Below are 20,172 nucleotides of genomic sequence, written 5' to 3'. Positions count from 1 at the left end.
AAATAAGAATCATCATACAAATTAAAAATACAATCTAAAGCAGAAGAACCGTCGGTGCTGCGGGCTACGGATATTCACTGTCGCCAGACGCCCCGTTACTGACATGCAGGTAAGCGTGTGATAGACTCGCAGCAGTCTGGGTGGGCTGATACATCGTGGGAAGCCTGCTTTGTTCCGAAACACCCAGGAGGCACTTCTGCTTCTCTTTCACCGAACTGCTTCGAGTTCTGGCACAGAAGACCGACATTACCAAGCAGTGAATATCCGTCTCGGGGACATCTCTCCATGAGCACGTGCATGTCACTGTCTTCCCCTGTGCCACCTGCCTGGGCACATGGACCTGGAAGTCACCGACTCTAGCTATGCACCCATTAGTTCAATTGCCGTCCTTCCCATGGATACCGCAAGACACCGGTCAGTATCTGTGTATGCGTGTGTCTGATAGAGCCCAGCAATTTTTTCAGGTATTAAATCCATTCTTGAGCTCTGGGACTGCGCTGGCCATTTGCAGCACCTGGTGCAATGGGCAATACTGTTTTCCTGTCACTCAATTGTCATGAGTTCTTTGAGGAAGAACAAAAGCAAAACCCAGAACAAAACCCATCCCCTTTCCCGTAGGCCGGGCGGCCATGTCTGCAGGTATGCACGTGGTAAGCTGTCTACAACCATGGCAGGATTTCTCCAGCTCCAATCCCCCTTAAAGTATTTCTTTAGGACTTAAAGTTATCATGTGGGTTTCTAAGTGGAAATGGCAGCACATCTGAAGCACGTGTCCTAGAGGAGCTGATCTGAAGACGTGGTTCAGAGGAGATGCGGATGGAGGCCGGAGACTCATGGTCTAGATGGGCATTTCCAGGACGGCGGGGTCGGAGCTGCACTTTAGGCTTTGCACGGTACCTGGCACCTGGTAGAAGCTTGGAAACTGTGTCTACTGAAGCATGAAGTGAAAGTCCAAGCATGTACCGGTCTAGTGAGAGAAGCTCTACCCAGGGCCAGAGATGTTTAATGTAAAATATATACATGAAGGAGGTTTAAAAACTGCTCAGTTTTCTGACAATGGCCACTGAGGCTTAGAGAGGGAGAGAAGAATCAAAAAATGTTAGCCCAGGGCGGGGACTCTACGTAGATACCCTAACTCACCTCCCTTTCATTCACAGAGGAGAAAACTGAAGTGGGAGGTGGTCCTGTGACTTACCCTGGCAGTAACTCATTCTTGGTGCACATACTTACTTTCTAAAGAACTGAGTACCCGGCTGACATTTGTTTGACTCTTATTAATCTCTGCCTGGCAGGGGGATATAGCCCCCATTCCCTGAATTCTGAGGCTACTACAAATGCTGGAGAATTTTCCTCTGCTCTCCCAGAGGCTAGCCTCTCTTCACCATGCATACTCACAGCCCTGATGGAAGGACAGGACAGAGGTTCCCAACTGGCCAACTCACTCTCTGGCGGCTCTTGGTGGACCAGGTAGTAGCGTGCAGAGAAGCCATCCTTGGCCACCGCCATGTCTGTGTGAAAGGTCAGGGAGAGGATTCCCGTTGATGAGCGGAGTTCAGAGGGTGTTTTGGTCCCACAGTACTTGCCAATCAGAGGGCCAACTGGACAGGCAAGATAAAGACAGGACAGTAGAAATGGAAATGTCAAATGCCACTTTCAATACATTCACCCCTGCCACAATCGCAAGTCGCTCCACGGAGCTCCCTTTGGGTATGCCTTGGCATAAAAGAACGACCAAAGATAGGTTTTAAGAACGATGTCTAATATTTTCCCTGTACATTAAAAAGTACAGTTGACCCTTGAAAAACACGGGGTTGAAGTGTGTGGACCTACTTATACATGGGTTTTGTAGTTTGTTTTGACAAATACAGTACTGTAAATGTATTTTCTCTTCCTCATGATTTTCTTAATACCATTTTCTCTTCTCTAGGTTATTTTATTGTAAGAATACAATATACAATACATATAACATACAGAATATGTGTTAATGGACTATTTATGCTATTGGTCAGGCTTCCAGTCAACAATAGGCTATTAGCAGTTAAGTTCTGGGGAGTGAGAAGTCATTTGTGGATTTTCGACTACATGGGCGACTGGCCCTCTTAATCCCTTCATTGTTTAAAAGACAACTGTACTTTTCTCCCTGTTCAAGGGGCAACTATATTTTCCCTGACCTGGCCTCATTCTCTTCTCTCGCTCTGTTCTGGGGACAGGCCGGAAAGCTATCATTATCATGCCTGTCTTACAGAAGAATAAACTGAGGTTTGGGGAGATCACATGTCTTCTCCATGTTCATACAGCTAGGAAATAACAGAGCGGGGGCTCAGACCCAAGTGTTCTGACTTAGTCTTATGCTGTTCTCAGGAAATGAAACTGCTTAGTCATCAAGCCTCCCTCACAGTACAAAACACTGAGGCTCAGTCCAAAGTGAACGACTGGTTTTCTCACCAGTACTGACCATAAAGACCTACTCTGGTCTCCACCTGAGAAGTACTGGTGCCTCTGGGCCTTGGGTGATACACCTTTTTGACATCTATGGCTGTTTTAATTATAGTAAAATCATAGTGATAATAATGATGATGAAAGCAGCTTATTTATATGGACAGAGGGCTTAAGTGACCTGCCCAGGGTTGCAGAGCTGCCGTATAGCAGAGCCAGGATCCAGAGCTAGTCAGTCTGGCTCTAGCACCCTATCTGGGCAGAGAGGGTGGTCACGGAGTCACCTTCTACGGAAATCCTGACAGCCTGGGGCAGGAAAGAAAATTACCCATAGGCTTTCTCATCCTCTTCCGAGACTCAGTCTCCTCCTATCTTTCTCCAAAGAAATATTTCCAAGAAAGGAAACTGCCTTTCTGCAATTTCTCTGAAAACATCCTTGGTGAAGAATAAGAAAGAAAGTCATCATGGGTCATACACAAACCCTAAGGAGCTTTGAAGCCTTCGTTCTTTCTTTTTATTGTTACCGAAGCAATTCACAGGCAAAGACCAAGCTACTGAGGAGCGCCTCGTGGCCACGACATCACTCACCATGCGGAATGCCGTCCCAGATGTCCAGCCAATCATATTTGCAGTCTCCTTCTCCCACCTGCAAAGGGTCGTGCTCCAGGTCAAAGGTCAGGAACTGCAGGATGATCTCCATCTTGGGTTTGGCCAGGATGGTGAAGGTACAGTCCAAGTTGTGTGGGTACTTCTCGGGGAATCCAGGGGACTCAATGGTCCCGTTGGGGCTCGTGAAGTTTTTGGAACAGTCTTCGGAGCCTGTACGTAAAAGAGAACTGTAGCATTCAGGAAAGAGAAGAAGATGTCTTTCTTTGCTGAGTCTGTCACATGGGTTAGTTAAATGTTTGAGCCCCAATCCCCCTACTCATAAGGTTTTTGTTTCCACTGGAGTGGCCCTTGAAGAAACATACTCTTCACACCCACGTCTCAAGCCTTTAAGCCAGACTCTCTTTAGGAGAGAAATTAGGGGAGGAGACCTGGCTTGCTCCACATAATAGAGTAAGAGCAGCAGTCGAGGAGCTGGGGAGTCAAGGGGGGTCAGGAAGGACTGTATGTGTGAGATACAGAGAGAGGGAGAGAAAGAGAGAAAGAGGGAGAGTCTCTTGAAAAGAGGAACAGAGTCTTCTTTCTCAATTACTCAGCTGCTCGCTCCAGAAATGTAAGTTATTTCAATCCTTAAGGAAGGCTTGCTGATTGCCAGCAGGGAAAACAATGTTACCCCTTATTTATTGCTGACCTCAACACTAGCCCCTATTGTACCAGAGCCAACTAAGTGCCCCCTTCTCCCTCCAAGATCCAAGGTGCCTCAGGGGAGGGGCAAAGGGGAGCTTGGGTCTCATTCATGTCATGACTATATTAAAACGAGCTGCTCTGTAGTGGCCACACAATTAACAATCGACTTTTGTAGCTGGTGGATCACAGCAGGGCGTTGGGGATGTTAAAGGCTGCTCCAGCAGCAAGTTTGGAAAAATGCAGCAGTGTATTGACATTTGGAAGGCTTCTGGTCCCGTTGTGCTGGGGATGGCCTTGTTTCTCTCCGAAGCTCTTGCGTCTGCTTTCTTGGGACTCAGGGAGGCGTTCCTATTAAATGCGGCACACATTCGCATCCCGGTGCAGGCCTGGACGGCAGTGGGAGCTCTAAGAGGATTATACCACCAGATCTGCTGATGCCTCCAGGTGGAGTCCCATTAAAAGGGCCCTCAAGGGTTTTCACCCAGCCACCAGTTGCCCGCACGGGCCTCGGGCCAGTCCCGGGACACTGCAGCCCAGGCCACGGGCCCACGGAGCAACCCGGGGCCAGAGGCAATGCCAGTCAATGCCGTGGCTGTGAAGACTGGACAGTCACAATTGATTGCACTATGTTCTGATCGTAAAATTAAGAAAGGTAGCAGGATTTATGAGGAGGATAATAGGCACTCTAAGCATGAAGAAAAAATACAGAAATACTCGATGAACCAGGTGTTTACTGGCAAGAAGTGTCCTCTGGGGATCCCGCTGAAATAGAACTGTGTGATGTCAATACACCGATCTTAGCCCACAGCGATGTCTTCATTGGCGGCTCGGGCAGCAGGCCCCTCCGCGATGCTCTTTACTGATCAGGCTCTCTGGGAAGCGCACAGGTCTGACTTGGAAAAGGTGCCACGCAAGGAAGTGCAAGAAGGGGGAATGCAACTTCCTTTAAGCATCGGACGGGAAACCCCAACATCCCTACCTGCCCATCCGTCACCTCTGTCCTTGCAACCAGCACTCTGCCCTGGCAGCGTGGGGACCCTGCATCAGCTGGGGTGAGAGCTAACCCTTTCAGGACTCTAAACCCTCGCTAAGTGCCACCTCTGCGTCTCGGAGGCTCTGCACTCCGGCAGTGGGCAGCCAGGTCCAGAGGGCTGAGCGGGACGGCCTTTCCCCAGTTTGTTTACCACCGAGCCCCCAGCTTTGTTTACTGTCAGGCCCCACACTCCGGAGGGCCTCCTCAATGGTGCGGGATGAGGCGGTTTGGCCAAGCCAAGCCAGCTGGCAGGTCTTCGGGGGGCTGAGAAGAATCTTGAAAAGGTTAGTGTTTATTGCCATTGTACAGCCTTCTCCATGTGGGTCACTTAGCCAGAGGAAATTAACTCTCTCTCCGCCACTTGCTTTCAGAGCTAGAAAAGGCATCCTGACATCCGCTCCTCGGTTTTGCTCTCTCGTCATTCCCTTTCAAGGCCAGGGGATTCCCCATCCCCCCCGGAGTGGGGAATTTTTGGTGGAATCTTTCTTTGGTTCCCCCCATCCACGGGGGACAAAGTCTTCCACAATGGACACCTAGGAAGCCCGGGAGAGCCCAGAGCCTGTGAGAGTCTAAAGTACCCACAGTTTCCAGGGTTCTGAGGTCCTGCATTTGAGTGGTCAGAATTTTTCAATATGATATTCTTAAGGCAAAACAAACAAACAAACAAAACCACCGAAAAGAGCGTGTGTGTGTCTCTCTCTCTCTGCCACATGGCTATACATGGGTATATCCTTTGGCTTATTTTAAACCAGGAACAAAAACAGTTTTATCTTTTCTATGCAGAACAATCACACTTGTCCATTACACTGCTGCCTGCATCTGTCATGGTGTCACTCAGAGTCTGGACTGTGGGCAGAGTGTCAGAAAGCAGGAAACTGAACGTTAACTGTGGAGAGGAGATCTCAGAAGAGGGGAACATCTTGGGACAAAAGTGGCGTCCTGTAGACATCTAGCTCATCTGAGATCCTTTTGTGCCATGCGCTAAAAGAATCAAAGGTTAAAAAAAAAATAGCTCAGTCAACAAATACTCCCGTTCACTCAATGCTAAGACTGTCCTCACAAGCTGGGGGATTTTGGCTGCAGTGAATGATTTCGTACCAAAGGACTCTGGTGTGAAAAATGCCCACTCCGTGTTTTTCCACTGTCAATGTTACAATAACTCTGTAAGGGAAAGAAGAATCTGCCATTTAAATAGCTTAAATAAAGCTATTTAAAACATGGTGGATTTATCCCAACGGAGCTTGTCCTGACCTCAGAAGGTGAATCCAGGTCAGGGAGTAGGAGTAGGGGGCACTCTCTAAGGTTTCTCTATCTGTGGATGACCCCAGGGCTTTCAGTTTCTGCAATGTCACTGGATACCAGGAAAGAAAACTTGATCTTGAACTTTGGTCAAAGAGTATCAGAAAACGAACAAACAAAAAAACCACGTTTTCCAGTGATTCAGTGTCCAATGTTACTTTTAAAGTTATTTTAAAATTCCTTTCTCCGTTCTGCTCATGATTGGGCAATCTGAGATCCTTTAAGTCCGCGAGCTGTTTTGGTTTGCTCTTTTATATTTGGACAGTCTGGTATTGTATCGACTCTTTTATAAACCACTTCATTCAGGGCAGACAGGAACCTCCCACTCCAGCCACATGCCCCCCGTCTGTACCCAAGCTGGGGATTTGCGTCTGTCAGTAGAATCTGCAGCTGAGCCTCGCCAGACCAATGTGCCGCTCGCAGGCTTCCACGGTCCTTGGTGCGGTTATTTTGTGTATCTGTGTTTACAGTCCCCCCTTCTTTCTCTTTATGAATCTGACTAGCAAACATAGCTGTGTTTGTTTGGATTTCTTCAGCATGTTCACGCATTTCTTTCATGTTCTGTGGATGACGTAAACTTTGTGTATTTTCTTTCAGAACTCCAACAGTGGAAATGTGGGTGCAGGGAGAGCATGGCACCTGGGGGAACGCTTATCCTCCTAGATTTCTCAGCTTTGAATTCTGTAGCCTGCACACGAATGTGTTGTATACAGGGTTGACTTTCATGCCGAGACTTGCTCTCTAAGACAGGCATGATGGCAAGGAACAGTGGCCCCCAAAAAGGCCACTGGGTTCTCATTTTCTCTCTTATGTTCCCCCAGAAATTTGGCTGATGCTGGTGGGGCTATTTCCCACTGCAGGAATCTCTCTCCTCCTTCTTTCCTAGTCCTTGAAGTAGGCTGCCCCATTGCTCCACGCCCAAGCCACCTGCCACGGCTGCCACTCTTGTGTCTAGGCATCCAGACTAGCAATCCTCAACACAGCAGCACTCTGTTCTGCTACCCTCTTGTGTGTCTTAATTTTTAACCTCATCCCTTCGAATGCGCGTCATGGATAGAGTCAGCATTCTACTCCTTCTGTGGCTTTCTGGAGAATATCACACCATCCTTTGGGCAATACTAAGTCAGGAAGCATGAAACAGAGATGAGCTTCAGTGACCCTGCTCACCCTTGCTGTGGCTTCCCTGGGCCAGCTCCCCTGGAAGACCTTGCTTGGAGCTGCTTTCCTTTCCCTGTCAGCACAGCTGAGTGGCAGTGTTAGCACTGGCGACCTGGCCATCGAACTGACTTCACGGAGCCCTCGTTTTTATAACCGGAGCCCGTTAATCGTAGTCTTCTTACTCAGTACTGACTTCTACTGCCTCATATTACAGTCTTCCTCTCAATTTATGTAGCTGTGTACCTGCGTTCATCCAACGACACCCACTGCGCATCTGTTCCGTGTGAGGGTTCACACACCTGCTCACCCACTGGAAGAGGGCAAGCATCCTGTTTTATTCCTTTCTATCTTCTGTCTCCCTCTGCTCCCCAGCAGAAGAGGGTATGATGAACGTTCCAGCTGCGCTGGTGGCACTGACTGATGGGAATCTTGCACAGGACTCTAGGGAACAGGGATCGAGGCATTCAGGAGCCTCACACCAGCCCCTGGGACACTGGACGCACAGACTGTCAGTCCCCGTGACCTCTTGTGGTTGGGAGCATGATGACCCATGACAGACAGACCTTCGTGGGACTTGTGCCCCAGGACAGTCTGTGCTCCCACTCTGGCTCGATGATGGCTTGACACAATTCCCTTAGCCCGCCCCTTCACTGGATTCTACGTTCTTGCTCTCAGGCAGACAAATCTGACAAATATTTAGACAGAGTGGATATAAAAAGTGCTTTCAGTAGCTACCACTTCCTTTCAAGAACTGTTTAGTGAAAAGAAAATAGATATGAATAGGTCCCCTTACACTGAACTCAACAGGCGCCGGACTTGGGCCTCTTGATGACAAGGCGGACAGCCTCCCCTTGCACCAGACTCCGTCCACAAGTTGTAAAACACAGGCTCAGAGGGGCCACACTGGTAGATGGGGCGGGAGCCTGTGAGGTAGGGGAGCAGGCTGGGGGTGACGGGAGAACTGGAGGGTGCACCTCACTTAGCCTCAAGATAATGAACTCTCACACTGGAGGGAAGGGCGTGCTGCTTGGAGCGCCTCAGTGTAGATACTGAACCAGCGACTTGTGAATAAAAGTTGGCTTAATCCAGTTATGGAAATAAGGATGGACCCATGTTCTCAGAGCCTAAAGTAATCGAAGGGGGGCCTAATAGAAAGCAGGCCATCACTTTAAAAGAAGTGCAACGTTCTCTCTTTTTCTACTATCTTTTTGATTGCCTTTCAGGAGGTGGTTATCCTGGCATTTAGAAGTAGGGGTTCAACAGGTGGAAGAGTAAAATGGATTAGCAAGGGGAATTTCTACAAGCCACATGTGAATTTAAAAGCTACTGTATGACCCCACTGGTCGGATCTTTAGAGACTCTGAACACTGAAAAGATTATGTCCTTCTGCCCATGAAATTCCTGATAAAGGCAACATTAAACCATGAAGTAATTAGGAGGAAGTTCAACGAAGTTTTGCTTTTTTCCCATGAAGATTATTGTGATCTTTAAAAACACACAAAAATCGAATTCTTTTCAAAAGCATTTCTCTATTTAATTGGCGCTCTTTCTTCTTTCGGTGCCACAAACGATGCTTGTCCGCCTGGCGGGCAGCACCCAGCACTAACCCTGCAACACGCAGTCTCAAGTTGGATCATAAGTTAAACCAGCTTTTTCATCTCAGGCTCTGCCCAAGGTCACCCTGAGCCTCTCTTCCAACTCCAACAATGTCTGTAACCCTTCCCGTCTGTCTCATTGGGCTCCATCTACACGCATATAACTATCACACAGTTCCCTTGGACAAGCCCCACAGCCAGACACCGATGGCCGCGTTGCGTCTTGGGGATGCCCAGCACCCCACTCTCCACCCATGACCGCACTGACCTGTCTTGAAGATCTCATAGCGCAGGGAGAAGCCTGCCCCCTGCCGGGCGTAGTCAGAGGTGAACTTGATGTAGAGCACGGAGCCCGAGGAGATGATGGTGGGTGGGGCGATGTTCCCACAGTGCTTTCCCAGGAGGTCTGCGGATTCACTGTCCCCATCCCGAATCTCGATGAAGTCATACCTACGTGAGGATGGTACAAAGGGGCATAATGAGCAAAGATCACTCTCAGGCGAGGAAAGGGACCATTATCTCACTCCAGCTCCTGTGCTCGCCCTTTCTAGACGTTCAGGTGTTTCAGATTGATATACGAAGAACACTTACGTTTGCCTGGGTAGACTGGGCGACCTAGATATAGGAAGCTGCATTGCCTTATTGCAGCCACGGAGAGAAACGCGCCTCAGTGGATGACAAGATTTTAAGGCCTTATCTCTTGCCCACATTAAGAGCAGTAGCATCCTTCTACCAAACATCTGCAAACAAGCATTTTTCCTTCCTTCCATAGCGCCATCTTTATTTCCATCATGATCTCTCTGAATCTTAATCTTTTCTTCTTAGCTCTGCATCACTGCAAGTTACTTAACCCCTCTGAGATCAATTTCTTCATCTGTAAGATGAAGATAAAAATATCCAGTTCAGAGGGCTGGGTTGGAGATGAAATGAAAGATACAAGGAAGGTGCTCGGCACCGAGTCAGGCACACTGGGGACGCTCCTGAGAGATCTGCCTACTTTCCTGCCCTCTCCCCCATGTTTCAGTTTCCTCCTGGGTCACCCCTCTTCCTTTATCCTTAATCGCGAGTGACAAAGACTCCCGTGCATGGGCCCCCGCCCTCCTTGACAGGACTCTGCCAAGTTCACCTCTGCAGTGTCTAGTCAACAACACGTTTTTAAAAGGAATCAGCATCATATTAGATAAGGCAATAAAAACCTTTCTCCAAAGGCAGGGGTGAATCCCCGGGGACCCAGCGTCTATGCGCACGTAACTATTAGGCTCAGCAAGAAGCAGAGCAGGCTGCCATCCCGGCGCTGAGGCCTGAGCTCATCTCAAACGCAAGCAACCTGGCCCAGGGTTGGGGAAGACTCGTCCAAGGCAGACATCTTGGCGCGGTTCGCCGGCTGGCATACGCAGCGCGGGACGCCGTTTTACCTGTACAGGCACACGTTGGCCGCCTAGCTGTGTGCTCTGGCCGACTCACCCAGCCGGCCCTGTGCTCCCTCCCTGGGCTCCCAGGGAGAACCGCCATCTCAGCGGCTGAGGTGGGAAGGTCCTTCCCCCTAGCTCCCCTGCAAACTGCTGGGCACTGTACCACTATTTACCGACAGCCATCCATTTCCTTCTCCCTCCCTGTTTATTTTGTAGCAACCTGTTAAAACAACATGTAAGAAATTTATTGCTTTTGGGTAAAGAGAGAGGAAAAGCTCCCCTCCCTGGGATGTGCCTGCAGGCTCCTGCCACACACACACACAGGGTCTGTGGGAGCTGGCTGCTGGCAAGCACCTTATGTGAGCCGCAGTGGCCCGAGGCCTCACTGCAGCCCCCAGGAGCCATGTTTCAGATTGCACAGCCACTTAGGAATAAATAGGACTGTGAAGGAAGTATAAGGAATGGGCCAGGATTAGTTCAATCTTAGACCCCAGAGGGCTGGAATCCTATGGTCTAAAGAATCATAGAAGCTGGTTAGTCTGGAGAAGACAAGATGGCAGGGTGTCCTCCCAGGAGCTCTGGAGAGAGAGCCACAGATTGAGAAAGGCAGTGGGGGTGGGGGAATCTGTGATTTCAGTTTGGGAGATGATGCTGACTAGGAAAATGTGCTTCCTCACTTTCAAAACAAAAGTGGAAAGACAGTTTGTTCTCAAAGGAAATTCCCCAAACCTTCTGGAAAATCCCTCCTTAGTGTTTCCACACTGAGGTAAGCACGGTTGGGCCGTCTGTCACTCTCAGCTGAGTAACGGCGATGGCCCATCAGGGTGCACAACTGTTGAGAAAACAGCTGTGTTCGGTAGGCAGATATTACCCAGTTCACCTGGAGTAGTGACTGTATGAACCTGCATGGAAGAGTCCCATCCACCCCCCAACCCCAGCTCCCTGCCAGGCCCCAGCCAAACCCGGAAGCAGACAGAACTGGGTTTGGATCCCAGTTCAGCCTTATTAGCTGGGTGACCTCAGGCAAGTTACTTAACCTTTCTGAGCCTTAGCAATGGGGAAAATGACAGCAAAATAGGGATATTAGAACCTTTCTCCTAGGGTTGTTGTGAGATTTAAATGACCAACATGATCTGTATAAAGTGTCAGTACTCAGCCTGGTCGTTAGTGTTTAATAAATAAACGTTAGCTGTAATTTGTTGTATCCTCACACCCATTTCTGAGGTGAAGAGACAGAGTGAGTGAGTAGAGGTGCAGTCTAAGTGGAATGAACATCTGTTAAAACCTTTTGGAGTGCATTTTGGCAGAAACGTGACAAACCCTTTAAACCAGCAATTCCACTGCTAGGAATTTTTCCTAAGAAAATAATCAGACAATTGTGCAAAGATGTATAGGCATCTTTGTGAATGTAGATATTTAAAAAAAAAAAGCATAAGAAAAGTGAAAAGATGCTTTGTTTATAAACAGCATCGTATCAAAATGTCCAACAACAGAGGGTGGGTAAATCAATTTTGGTATATTTATAAAGTGTAATATACCACTGCTATAGTAGATTGATGGCCCTGTAGGTCTGGATATTTTGTTTTTATGGGAAAATAGCCATGCTATATTGTTAGTTTAAAAAACAGATTTTTAAAAAGGAATGTGTTAAAATACCCACATATATATATATATATGCACATTCTTGCATATACAAACAAAAAAATCTGAAAGACTACATAAACTAAAATATTAACAGTAGTGAGATATATGGGTGGTAGAAATTGGTAATTTCTTTTTTTTTTTAAAGATTTATTTATTCGACAGAGACAGCCAGTGAGACAGGGAACACAAGCAGGGGGAGTGGGAGAGGAAGAAGCAGGCTCACAGCGGAGGAGCCTGATGTGGGGTTTGATCCCATAACGCTGGGATCACACCCTGAGCCGAAGGCAGACGCTCAACCGCTGTGCCACCTAGGCGCCCCAGAAATTGGTAATTTCTACTTCCTTCTTTGTTCTTTTCTATTATCTGAATCGCTTACAATGAGCTTGCATTTCTTAATAAGCCAGAAATATATAAAATAAAGCTGCTTCCATTAAAATTTTTGTTTCACGGTGACAGATGGTAACCACCATCGTGGTAAGCATGGCAGAATGTATCGGATTGTCAAATCACTATGTCCCATACCTGAAAATAATAGAACACTGTGTCTCAACCGTACTTCAATAACAAAACAATACACAATAGAATAAAAGAAAAAATAAGATAAAAAAGAATTCTTTTCCAAGTAGGAGAGCAAGGAAAAGAACCCAGCTCTCATAACGTAGCAGATGAAAATGTAAATACCATCATCATCATCATCACCATCCGTCTCACAGAAGTGTATTGAGGACTAAATAAGTCATAGTGCTGGGTCACCTAGCACAGTGCCAGGGGCGTGGCCCACACCCAGGAAATACTTAAAGATATTTTTTTTAAAAAGATAAGCAGAGATCTCCAGTCTTTGTGTTGCCAATTTCTCCCAAAAGGACCAAGAGAGGCCCGGACATCGCACTGGCTGGACCCTCAGGAGGGGAGGGTTCTGCCGGGTTGCCTAATCACGCATGGAGTAACTTAGGGGACTAACACAAGGGGCGGTGAAGCCCCCTAGCAAATGCCATCGCTGTAGGCTTGCCTCAATTTACTCAGTGGATATACCACCTCAAATCCTTTTTTTGTAATGCTGGCAGCTACAAATACATCCTTACATATTTACACACACATACAGTGAAGGGATGTATTTTTGAAAAAGGTTCATATACATCAATCGTATTATAAATTTTCTTTAAGGCTTATTATTTAAAGGATCCCTGTAGTGAATCCTTTTGTGAAGCAAATAACCAGCCCTTACTTAAACTTCTAAGAAAAACTGGATTTTCCTAGCAGGTTTGCTTGAGGGGAAAGGGACCCCGAGTTACAATTTGGTGGCTAACTCCCCCTCCCCCCCACCCCAACGACAGTCAAGAAAGATAACCTGAAAGGCCGTTCCTCTTAGAACACATTATTCATTTTCCAGAAGAAAACATAAACCAGCTAACGGACATATTAACTACTGTGTTTGCATTTCATTATTCATAATCTCCCTCAAATGAAAAAATTCCTTCCAAAGCTTTAACACTACCTTTTATTATTTTATTCATCTATTTACTTTCCTAAGCTGAAGTAGCCATTTCCACTCCTACCTTTTTCCTTTCTCTCCAAAATGGCTCCCGGGTGCCTTTTTTTTTTTTTTAAAGACTTTATTTATTTATTTGACAGAGATAGAGACAGCCAGCGAGAGAGGGAACACAAGCAGGGGGAGTGGGAGAGGAAGAAGCAGGCTCATAGCGGAGGAGCCTGATGTGGGACTCGATCCCAGAACGCCGGGATCACGCCCTGAGCCGAAGGCAGGCGCTTAACCGCTGTGCCACCCAGGCGCCCCCCCCGGGTGCCTTTTTACTTTTCTCCTCACAGATTCTGACATCAGCATGTCGAGCATTTGTCTAGAGAACGTTTTCTGTATGTTCTTCCTCCACTTTAAAGTCTTAATTTCTCTCCCCAAACCCACATTTGGGGCGTGGGAATCTTGACGGTGGAAATTAATTTTCAGAGTCCACAGGAGAGGTATGAAAAAGCAACAGTCTCATCTCTTCCTCTCATCACTAGGCAAACATGAAAAGAGGCTTTCTAGTTTCCATAACTCTTATTCACGCTTGACACTTCCCAGCAGGCCCCCGAAGGCTGGGTTAGCCCACCGAGCCTATGCTAGAAGATCCACAACGCCCGGGCCCTTCTCAAATGGCCAGATAACGTCCAGTCTGCCAGAGTCCGCCCGGAGGACTGCCACTTAGACCCGCTTGTGAGGAGATTTCTCTGTCATAGGTGGAGTACTTGGGTGCTCTGGGAAAGAGTGTTGTGTCCGTTCAATGATACCTACGTCTATACATCCCTGCACCTCTGCCTGCCCAAGTCCTGAAGCTATAACCTTTGCCAACTGGTCAATGTCTCCTTTTATGCTACTTGTATCATAAATTTTTAAGACCTCACACTTTGCACATGGCAAGCTCTTTCCAGCCTCTGGGCCTTTGCCCCTGCCTGTTACTCTGTTACCTTCCTCTGTGGCTGGTACTGTCTTCTTCTTCCAAGTGCAAATGTCACCTCCTCAGAGGGGTCTGTCCTGACCACCCTATTTCAGACAGCATGCCTTTATTCTCTGCCTCACCATCCTCTTAAGGCCTTTATAGCTATTAGGATCTGCAAAGATCTTGTCAACATATTTATTTGTTTGGAATCTGTGTCCTCACTACATAGTAAGCACCACAAGGGCAAGGACCTTGCCTTTTTACTGCTCAATTTCTACTGCTTGCATGGTGCCTGGCATAGAGCAGGGCTCACGAGCTTTCTGTGGTGTGAGTAAATGAATGAGGGGCTTACAGTTGGTGAGTTCAGGAAGAATTCACTCTGTGACGACGTTTCCTGAGGGGTGGGATACATTTGGTCCATTTTATACTCTTTGCCTTTGTGCTCCAACACATTCACTGAGCTATTCTGGTTTTATCTGGAAACTGAAATGTTGCCTCATGACTCGAAAACACGAAATATAACATTTTGAGTGGAAGAAACATCTCAAATCATGCTGACAGCATTTTCACTATTAGCGGCAAACAAATCAACTATAATTAAAATGCTGTCAAAGTGATTTGAGATTTTTCTCACACTTTCAAAGTTCCATATTTCATGAGTAGATTATGGAGGCCAGAGAATTTACCACCTCCTGGAGTGCCTTTCTTCTGGGAAGCTCAAAGACATCTACAAACACTGTCTTATTAATCCTTACATTAAAACCTGCAGGGAAAAGAGGAGGAAAACACAACACTGTCACGTACAAGTTCTCAGTGAAAACGCTGCCCGAGACACAAAGAGGCTGTGGGCAGGTCTGCACGAGGCCCAAGTCTCTGGTCCAGTCGGGCCCACAACCAGGTCACCTGGTCTCTGGCTCAATAGTGAAATCCAGCCGTTATGGAGAAATCAGTTCACAGTCAGGTCAGATTTTTTAAGAAGCAAATTTCATTTCCTTGAGTTTCTCCCTTCATTGGGGCCACCCATCAAAGAAGAAGCTGGAACATCAATGGGAATACCAGTGGAAAGAAATATCAATCATTTACTGAGCGTTTATTATGGGCTAGACCCCCGTTTAGATATTACTTCATTCAATCGTCATTGAATACACGCCACGCTCCGTTACGGTTCCCACCCATTTAAGGACGCAGAAACTGGGTTCAAAGAGCCTAAGTGACCTGCCCAAAGTCCCGTGAGAAGGGCAGGTTGAGGGTGGGCTTGAGACCCAGGTGGTCTCACTCCTGGGCATACAGGCCTCACCTCCGTCCCGTGAGAATATCAGATTGCCACGGTACACTAGCGTTAGAAGGTATGGGGTATAAGGAAACCGCTCGGTTTCCAATAGAGACTTTGCAGAATCTTGCTCTTTTTATGTAGCTGCTTTGTTTAAACAAAGCCTATAGAACTTGCCAAAATTAATAGACAAATCACCAATAGAAGTAGTGAGCAGATATGGAATTCATGGTTTCAAGATTCACCCAGTTATAATCTAGCTTTTAAGTGTTCAGATGGGATAACATATTAATTTTTGCAAGTGAAGTATTTTTATAAGCACACATATACCCATATGTGAACATATGGTCCATCGAGTGAGAAAACAGTATCCTGTGTATCTATAAGCTCTTAAAGTATCATCTAGAGCACATATTCCTAAACCCGTGGATTTCTAGTAGGGTCCACAGATGAGTTTCAGTAGGTGAGGGAACCCCTATGGTCAAATGCAGAAATTTTGTGCGTTTGTGTGTACGCACATTTTCCGAGGGCTGTGACCAAAAAAAAAATCTTAAATTACCGTGATACAGAAACATATCTGTGGCTAGGCACGTGTGTAGTCCGAGAAGTGTGGTGCACGGGCTTTGTAGGCAGAACAGCCGTGTCTAGCACTCGTCAGTGGCATGAGTGCAGGCAAGGCATTGAACCTCTCTGAGTCTCAGTTTCTTCATCTATAAAATGGAAATAATCATGGTCCCCACCTGTGGCATTGTTGGAAGGACTGCAGAAGTACATATGAGCCCAGGAGAGAGTGCTGGATGCCTGCGAACATCCCTGGGAGACACTGGCTATGTTTACTATGACCCGTGTTTTTACAAAGCAGGGTGGCAGATGTGGGGGAGAGAAAGGTTACACACACACACGAACCGAGCACACGAAGAAGGAATGAAAAGTCATAAAGTTAGAGATGGTCTCGATGCCCCCCCCCTCAGATGCTAGGAATGGCGGTTTCTAAAAACCCCCCTCCTGTACAAATCCCTCAATAGTGCTTCAGTCACGTGAGTTTTTGAGATTCTCTTTCAATCTCGTGTTTCTGAGCCCCGGCTCCAGAACCAGCCTGCCATGCCTCATTCAGAACAGCCCCTGCCTTCCCCCCAACCCCCCCACCCCCCTCGCCTACTGGTTGGTGGGACTTTTTTTTTTTTTTAAGATTTTATTTATTTATTTATTCATGAGAGAGAGAGAGAGGCAGAGGGAGAAGCAGGCTCCCTGCTCTGCAGGGAGCCCGATGTGGGCCTCGATCCCAGGACCCTGGGATCATGAACCCAGCCGAAGGCAGACACCTAACCAACTGAGCCACCCAGGTGCCCCTGGTTGGTGGGTCTTGAACAACCAGGGACTCGACCTCCTTCATTGTGGTGAGTTCATGCAAGTCAACAGCTCAGTACAGTGCCTGGCACATAGTAAGTCCTCAATAAATAAACATCAGTCATTACTACTATTATTACTGTTATTATTTGTTGAATAATAGGGACTCAACATCTCTTTGCCTATCTGGGTTGGTGCTGCTGCCCTTTTAATGGCAACTGCTGGCAGTTTCCTTTCCTTCCTTCATTTCTTCCTGCCACCCGTCTCTGATATTTGGAGCTTATCCGCAATCCCCGCACAGCCAGGGTCATCACAGCGCCTCAGAAAGGAGGAAATCTGACCGCCCAGCAAAGGAAGTATGCAAAGAAAATAACCCAAAACAAACCGAAGAAATTATTCCAAAAAACCTTGAAGGCAAGAAAATGGAAATACAAATAACGTCTATTTATAATTGCTGGTTGTTTTCCGCAGAAGCCCCGGAATGATGGAGAGGGCTCGGCGATCTCATTGTTCCTGATGGAGCAGGCTGCCAAGAACGCCTCGCGACGTGAGGAAGGGGGCCGCTCCAGACAGGGCATCTGATAAGTCTCACTGTGGATGAACTTTCAGAGAATGAAGGGCATACAACAAAGCCTCCAGCACCTCTCCCCTGGCCCCCTGGCTGAACACCACTTCCCCCACTGACCTGGCTGCTCAGCAAGGCGCATTCCTGAGGCTGTATGGCCACAGATCTGTTCCACTCCTGGACCAGCGAGCGCTCTGGAGGCCGGCCTGGATGGAACGTGTTTGCTTATGTAAGGAAGGATTTTGTAGGCAACCAGTGCCAATGTGAAGTTTCAGGCTGTTGGACAGGCTGTTTTCAGCACAACGGTTGGGTCTTTTTTCCGTCTGCTGTACACGCCTATAAAATCCTCACTCTCTGCTGTTAGCTCAAAGGGCCCCTTGTTAGCATTTTGTAATGATACCAGAGTCGGAATAGGTCAGAGTAGCCCACCATGTTTGTTCGCCAGCAGGCTGGCAATTGGATGTGAAGGTGAACCCCACCCAGCAAGTCCAGACTGGCCTACACTGGCCTGAGTCGATCAACCTTGCATGCCTCGGTTTGCCTCATCTCATAAATGGGAACAGGCATCATGCCTCTGTGCCTTCCAGGGCTGGATGGAAGGGGCAGAAAGCAACTGGCATCCACTAAGGGGCAATCAGAGTACACCATCGCAGGGCCTGGCTGTACTGGCAGCAGCAGCCCTGCACTTGGCCAGGCGAACGGTTCCCTCTGGAACGGGCGCTCACTAACCCTGGCTCCCAGAGGGTCTAATTGTGAGAGCAAATCATAACCTTCCCATCTGTCCGAAAAATGGGAGCCTGCTGGGAATGAGGCGTACTGGGCACCAGGGAATCAATCACTGCATCGGAAAAACGTTTTTCTAGGGGTTTAGGCTCCCAGTCGTGTTTCTGTCCCTCTTTGCTGGCATCCGGCCTCCATAACAAAACTTAGAAAATACAAAGCTTGCCTGAAAAATGTACCATGCAGAAATCCAAGCAGGGGACCATTCGGGAGTACATGGCTGGTGTGATGGGCCCTGTCCTTGGATTTCATTCGCTGCAAGCCTCAGGTTACAGAGCTCAGAGCTTCTCCTGGCGCCAGGGGCAGACTTGTCACGATCATGCAAAAAGCACCTTGGTGTGGAAATGATGGGGCTGCACTAATGTCCAAGCAGGAAGGCTGCTGCCACGCCAGGGTGGAGATTCTGAATATAGCACTCTGTGGCCAGTCAGCTGGAACAAGCTTCCGCCTCTCAAACCACCGCTGGGTGAACAGTGCTTTCCTCAACGGCTGGGTTGTGAAGGCGCCGTGGCTGTGCTGGGAGCAGAGGCAGCCTGGTCCACCCAGGCATTTAGAGCACTTGCCTCTCTCCATCACAGTGGCCCTGTATTCTGCAAGAACTGGCCAGCATCTGGGCGGGGGGGAGGGGGGAGGTGGGTGGAAGCAGCGAACATTCAGGAATATTGGGTTCTCTTGGCTGGAGGTTCCCTAAGACTAGGGAGAAATATGTCTAGAAAGGACAGCAGGTTCTATAAGAAAGGGAACCAGATTGTAGGAAGTCTCCTAGCAGAAATGGGAGCAGCATGAGTCAGACCTTGAAGGACCTTTATATATCCCACAGCATCGCGGACGGTTTGTTTTGTGCATGGAGCTGCTGGCTGCCTGGCCACACAGCTACCAACTGCAGGGGCCGGCGGGGGGCCCCTGCATCGGGGAAGGGAGCATTAGTGCCAGGGGTGAGCAAGTATAAGGGCCCTGGTGGGCAGGAGGGCAGTAGAGACCCCCAAAAGAAAGCCGTCAGTACCCCAGCTCTTAACCCAGCTCCAAGCTCTAAGCCCCGAGCCTTAGACCGAATCCTGTATCCGCTTGGACCTCAGTTTCCCAGCGGATAAGACCAAAAAAAAAAATTACTTTCTTACCCTCCTACCACTCTCAAAGGGATGACACATAGATAAATCACTTTGAACTTTTAGATGAAAGGTGCTCTATAAACTTGAGGTCTCATCAACCGTAATTGTTACGGTAATTATTTTAATGATAATAATGATGATAATGGGAGAAGGGGGGGCAGGGTGAGGACGAAACCTCCTACCTTGAGACAAAGAAAAACTCTTCCATTAAAACCTGCATCAGGATTCCTTCTGCACCTTGCTCTCAACCATCTCTTTCAAACTGCCAAGTCCTGGGCTGAAATATTATTTACTCCTTTCCTTCCCAATAAAACAATTATTCGTTCCACCGTTCTCCCTCTTGCTCGCTTTCCGGTGTGTCTAGCTTCGCCCTGACAGCTCAGCCATGGACTGTTTACATGTCTCGCTCACCTCCAAGACTCTGGTTCAGCTCCATTGACACTGAAGGCCTGAGAATTCTCTGTGTGTGAGGAATCAATTACTTCCGCTGACACTCTATTACTAGCCCTCACATCTTCGGATTCCAGCTGCAGAGGGAGGAGATGGGGGGATGGCAGGGAATTTGAAGAGGATGGCAAGGGGGGCTGGGGGGGACCCGGGGAGTAGGAGGTGGGTGACAGGGAGCCAGACGGAGACCATCGACAGAGCGCCACAGAAAGCTCTCTCTCTCCTTGACTGCCCTGCCGGCATCCGGAGGTGACCCCATGGCAGGAAGAGGCAAAGAAAAGGAGTAAGAGACGGAAGAGGAAAAGAAAAGACTTGTCAAGAATATCTAAGGAAATCAGAGAGGCCTCAA

At 48.0% G+C, this 20,172-nt stretch overlaps 1 protein-coding gene across 4 annotated transcripts in view; it reads right to left on the bottom strand.

The window, feature by feature from the left end:
- NRP2 (neuropilin 2) overlaps window positions 1-20,172 on the bottom strand; it is a 113,831-nt gene that overhangs the window by 70,640 nt on the left and 23,019 nt on the right. For all 4 annotated transcript variants that reach the window (XM_011226558.3, XM_034655035.1, XM_002920498.4 and 1 more), the window contains exons 3-5: window positions 9,083-9,264; window positions 3,025-3,255; window positions 1,443-1,598 (exon numbers count right to left, since the gene is read on the bottom strand). In XM_011226558.3, the coding sequence (XP_011224860.1) occupies window positions 1,443-1,598; window positions 3,025-3,255; window positions 9,083-9,264 (569 nt within the window). The remainder of the gene's footprint in view (window positions 1-1,442; window positions 1,599-3,024; window positions 3,256-9,082; window positions 9,265-20,172) is intronic.

The sequence above is a fragment of the Ailuropoda melanoleuca genome, chromosome 2 (assembly GCF_002007445.2).
Source record: "Ailuropoda melanoleuca isolate Jingjing chromosome 2, ASM200744v2, whole genome shotgun sequence".
Lineage (NCBI taxonomy): Eukaryota > Metazoa > Chordata > Mammalia > Carnivora > Ursidae > Ailuropoda > Ailuropoda melanoleuca.
The sequence above is the reverse complement of the archived record's forward strand: the minus strand, read 5'-3'. Positions and strand labels throughout refer to the sequence as shown.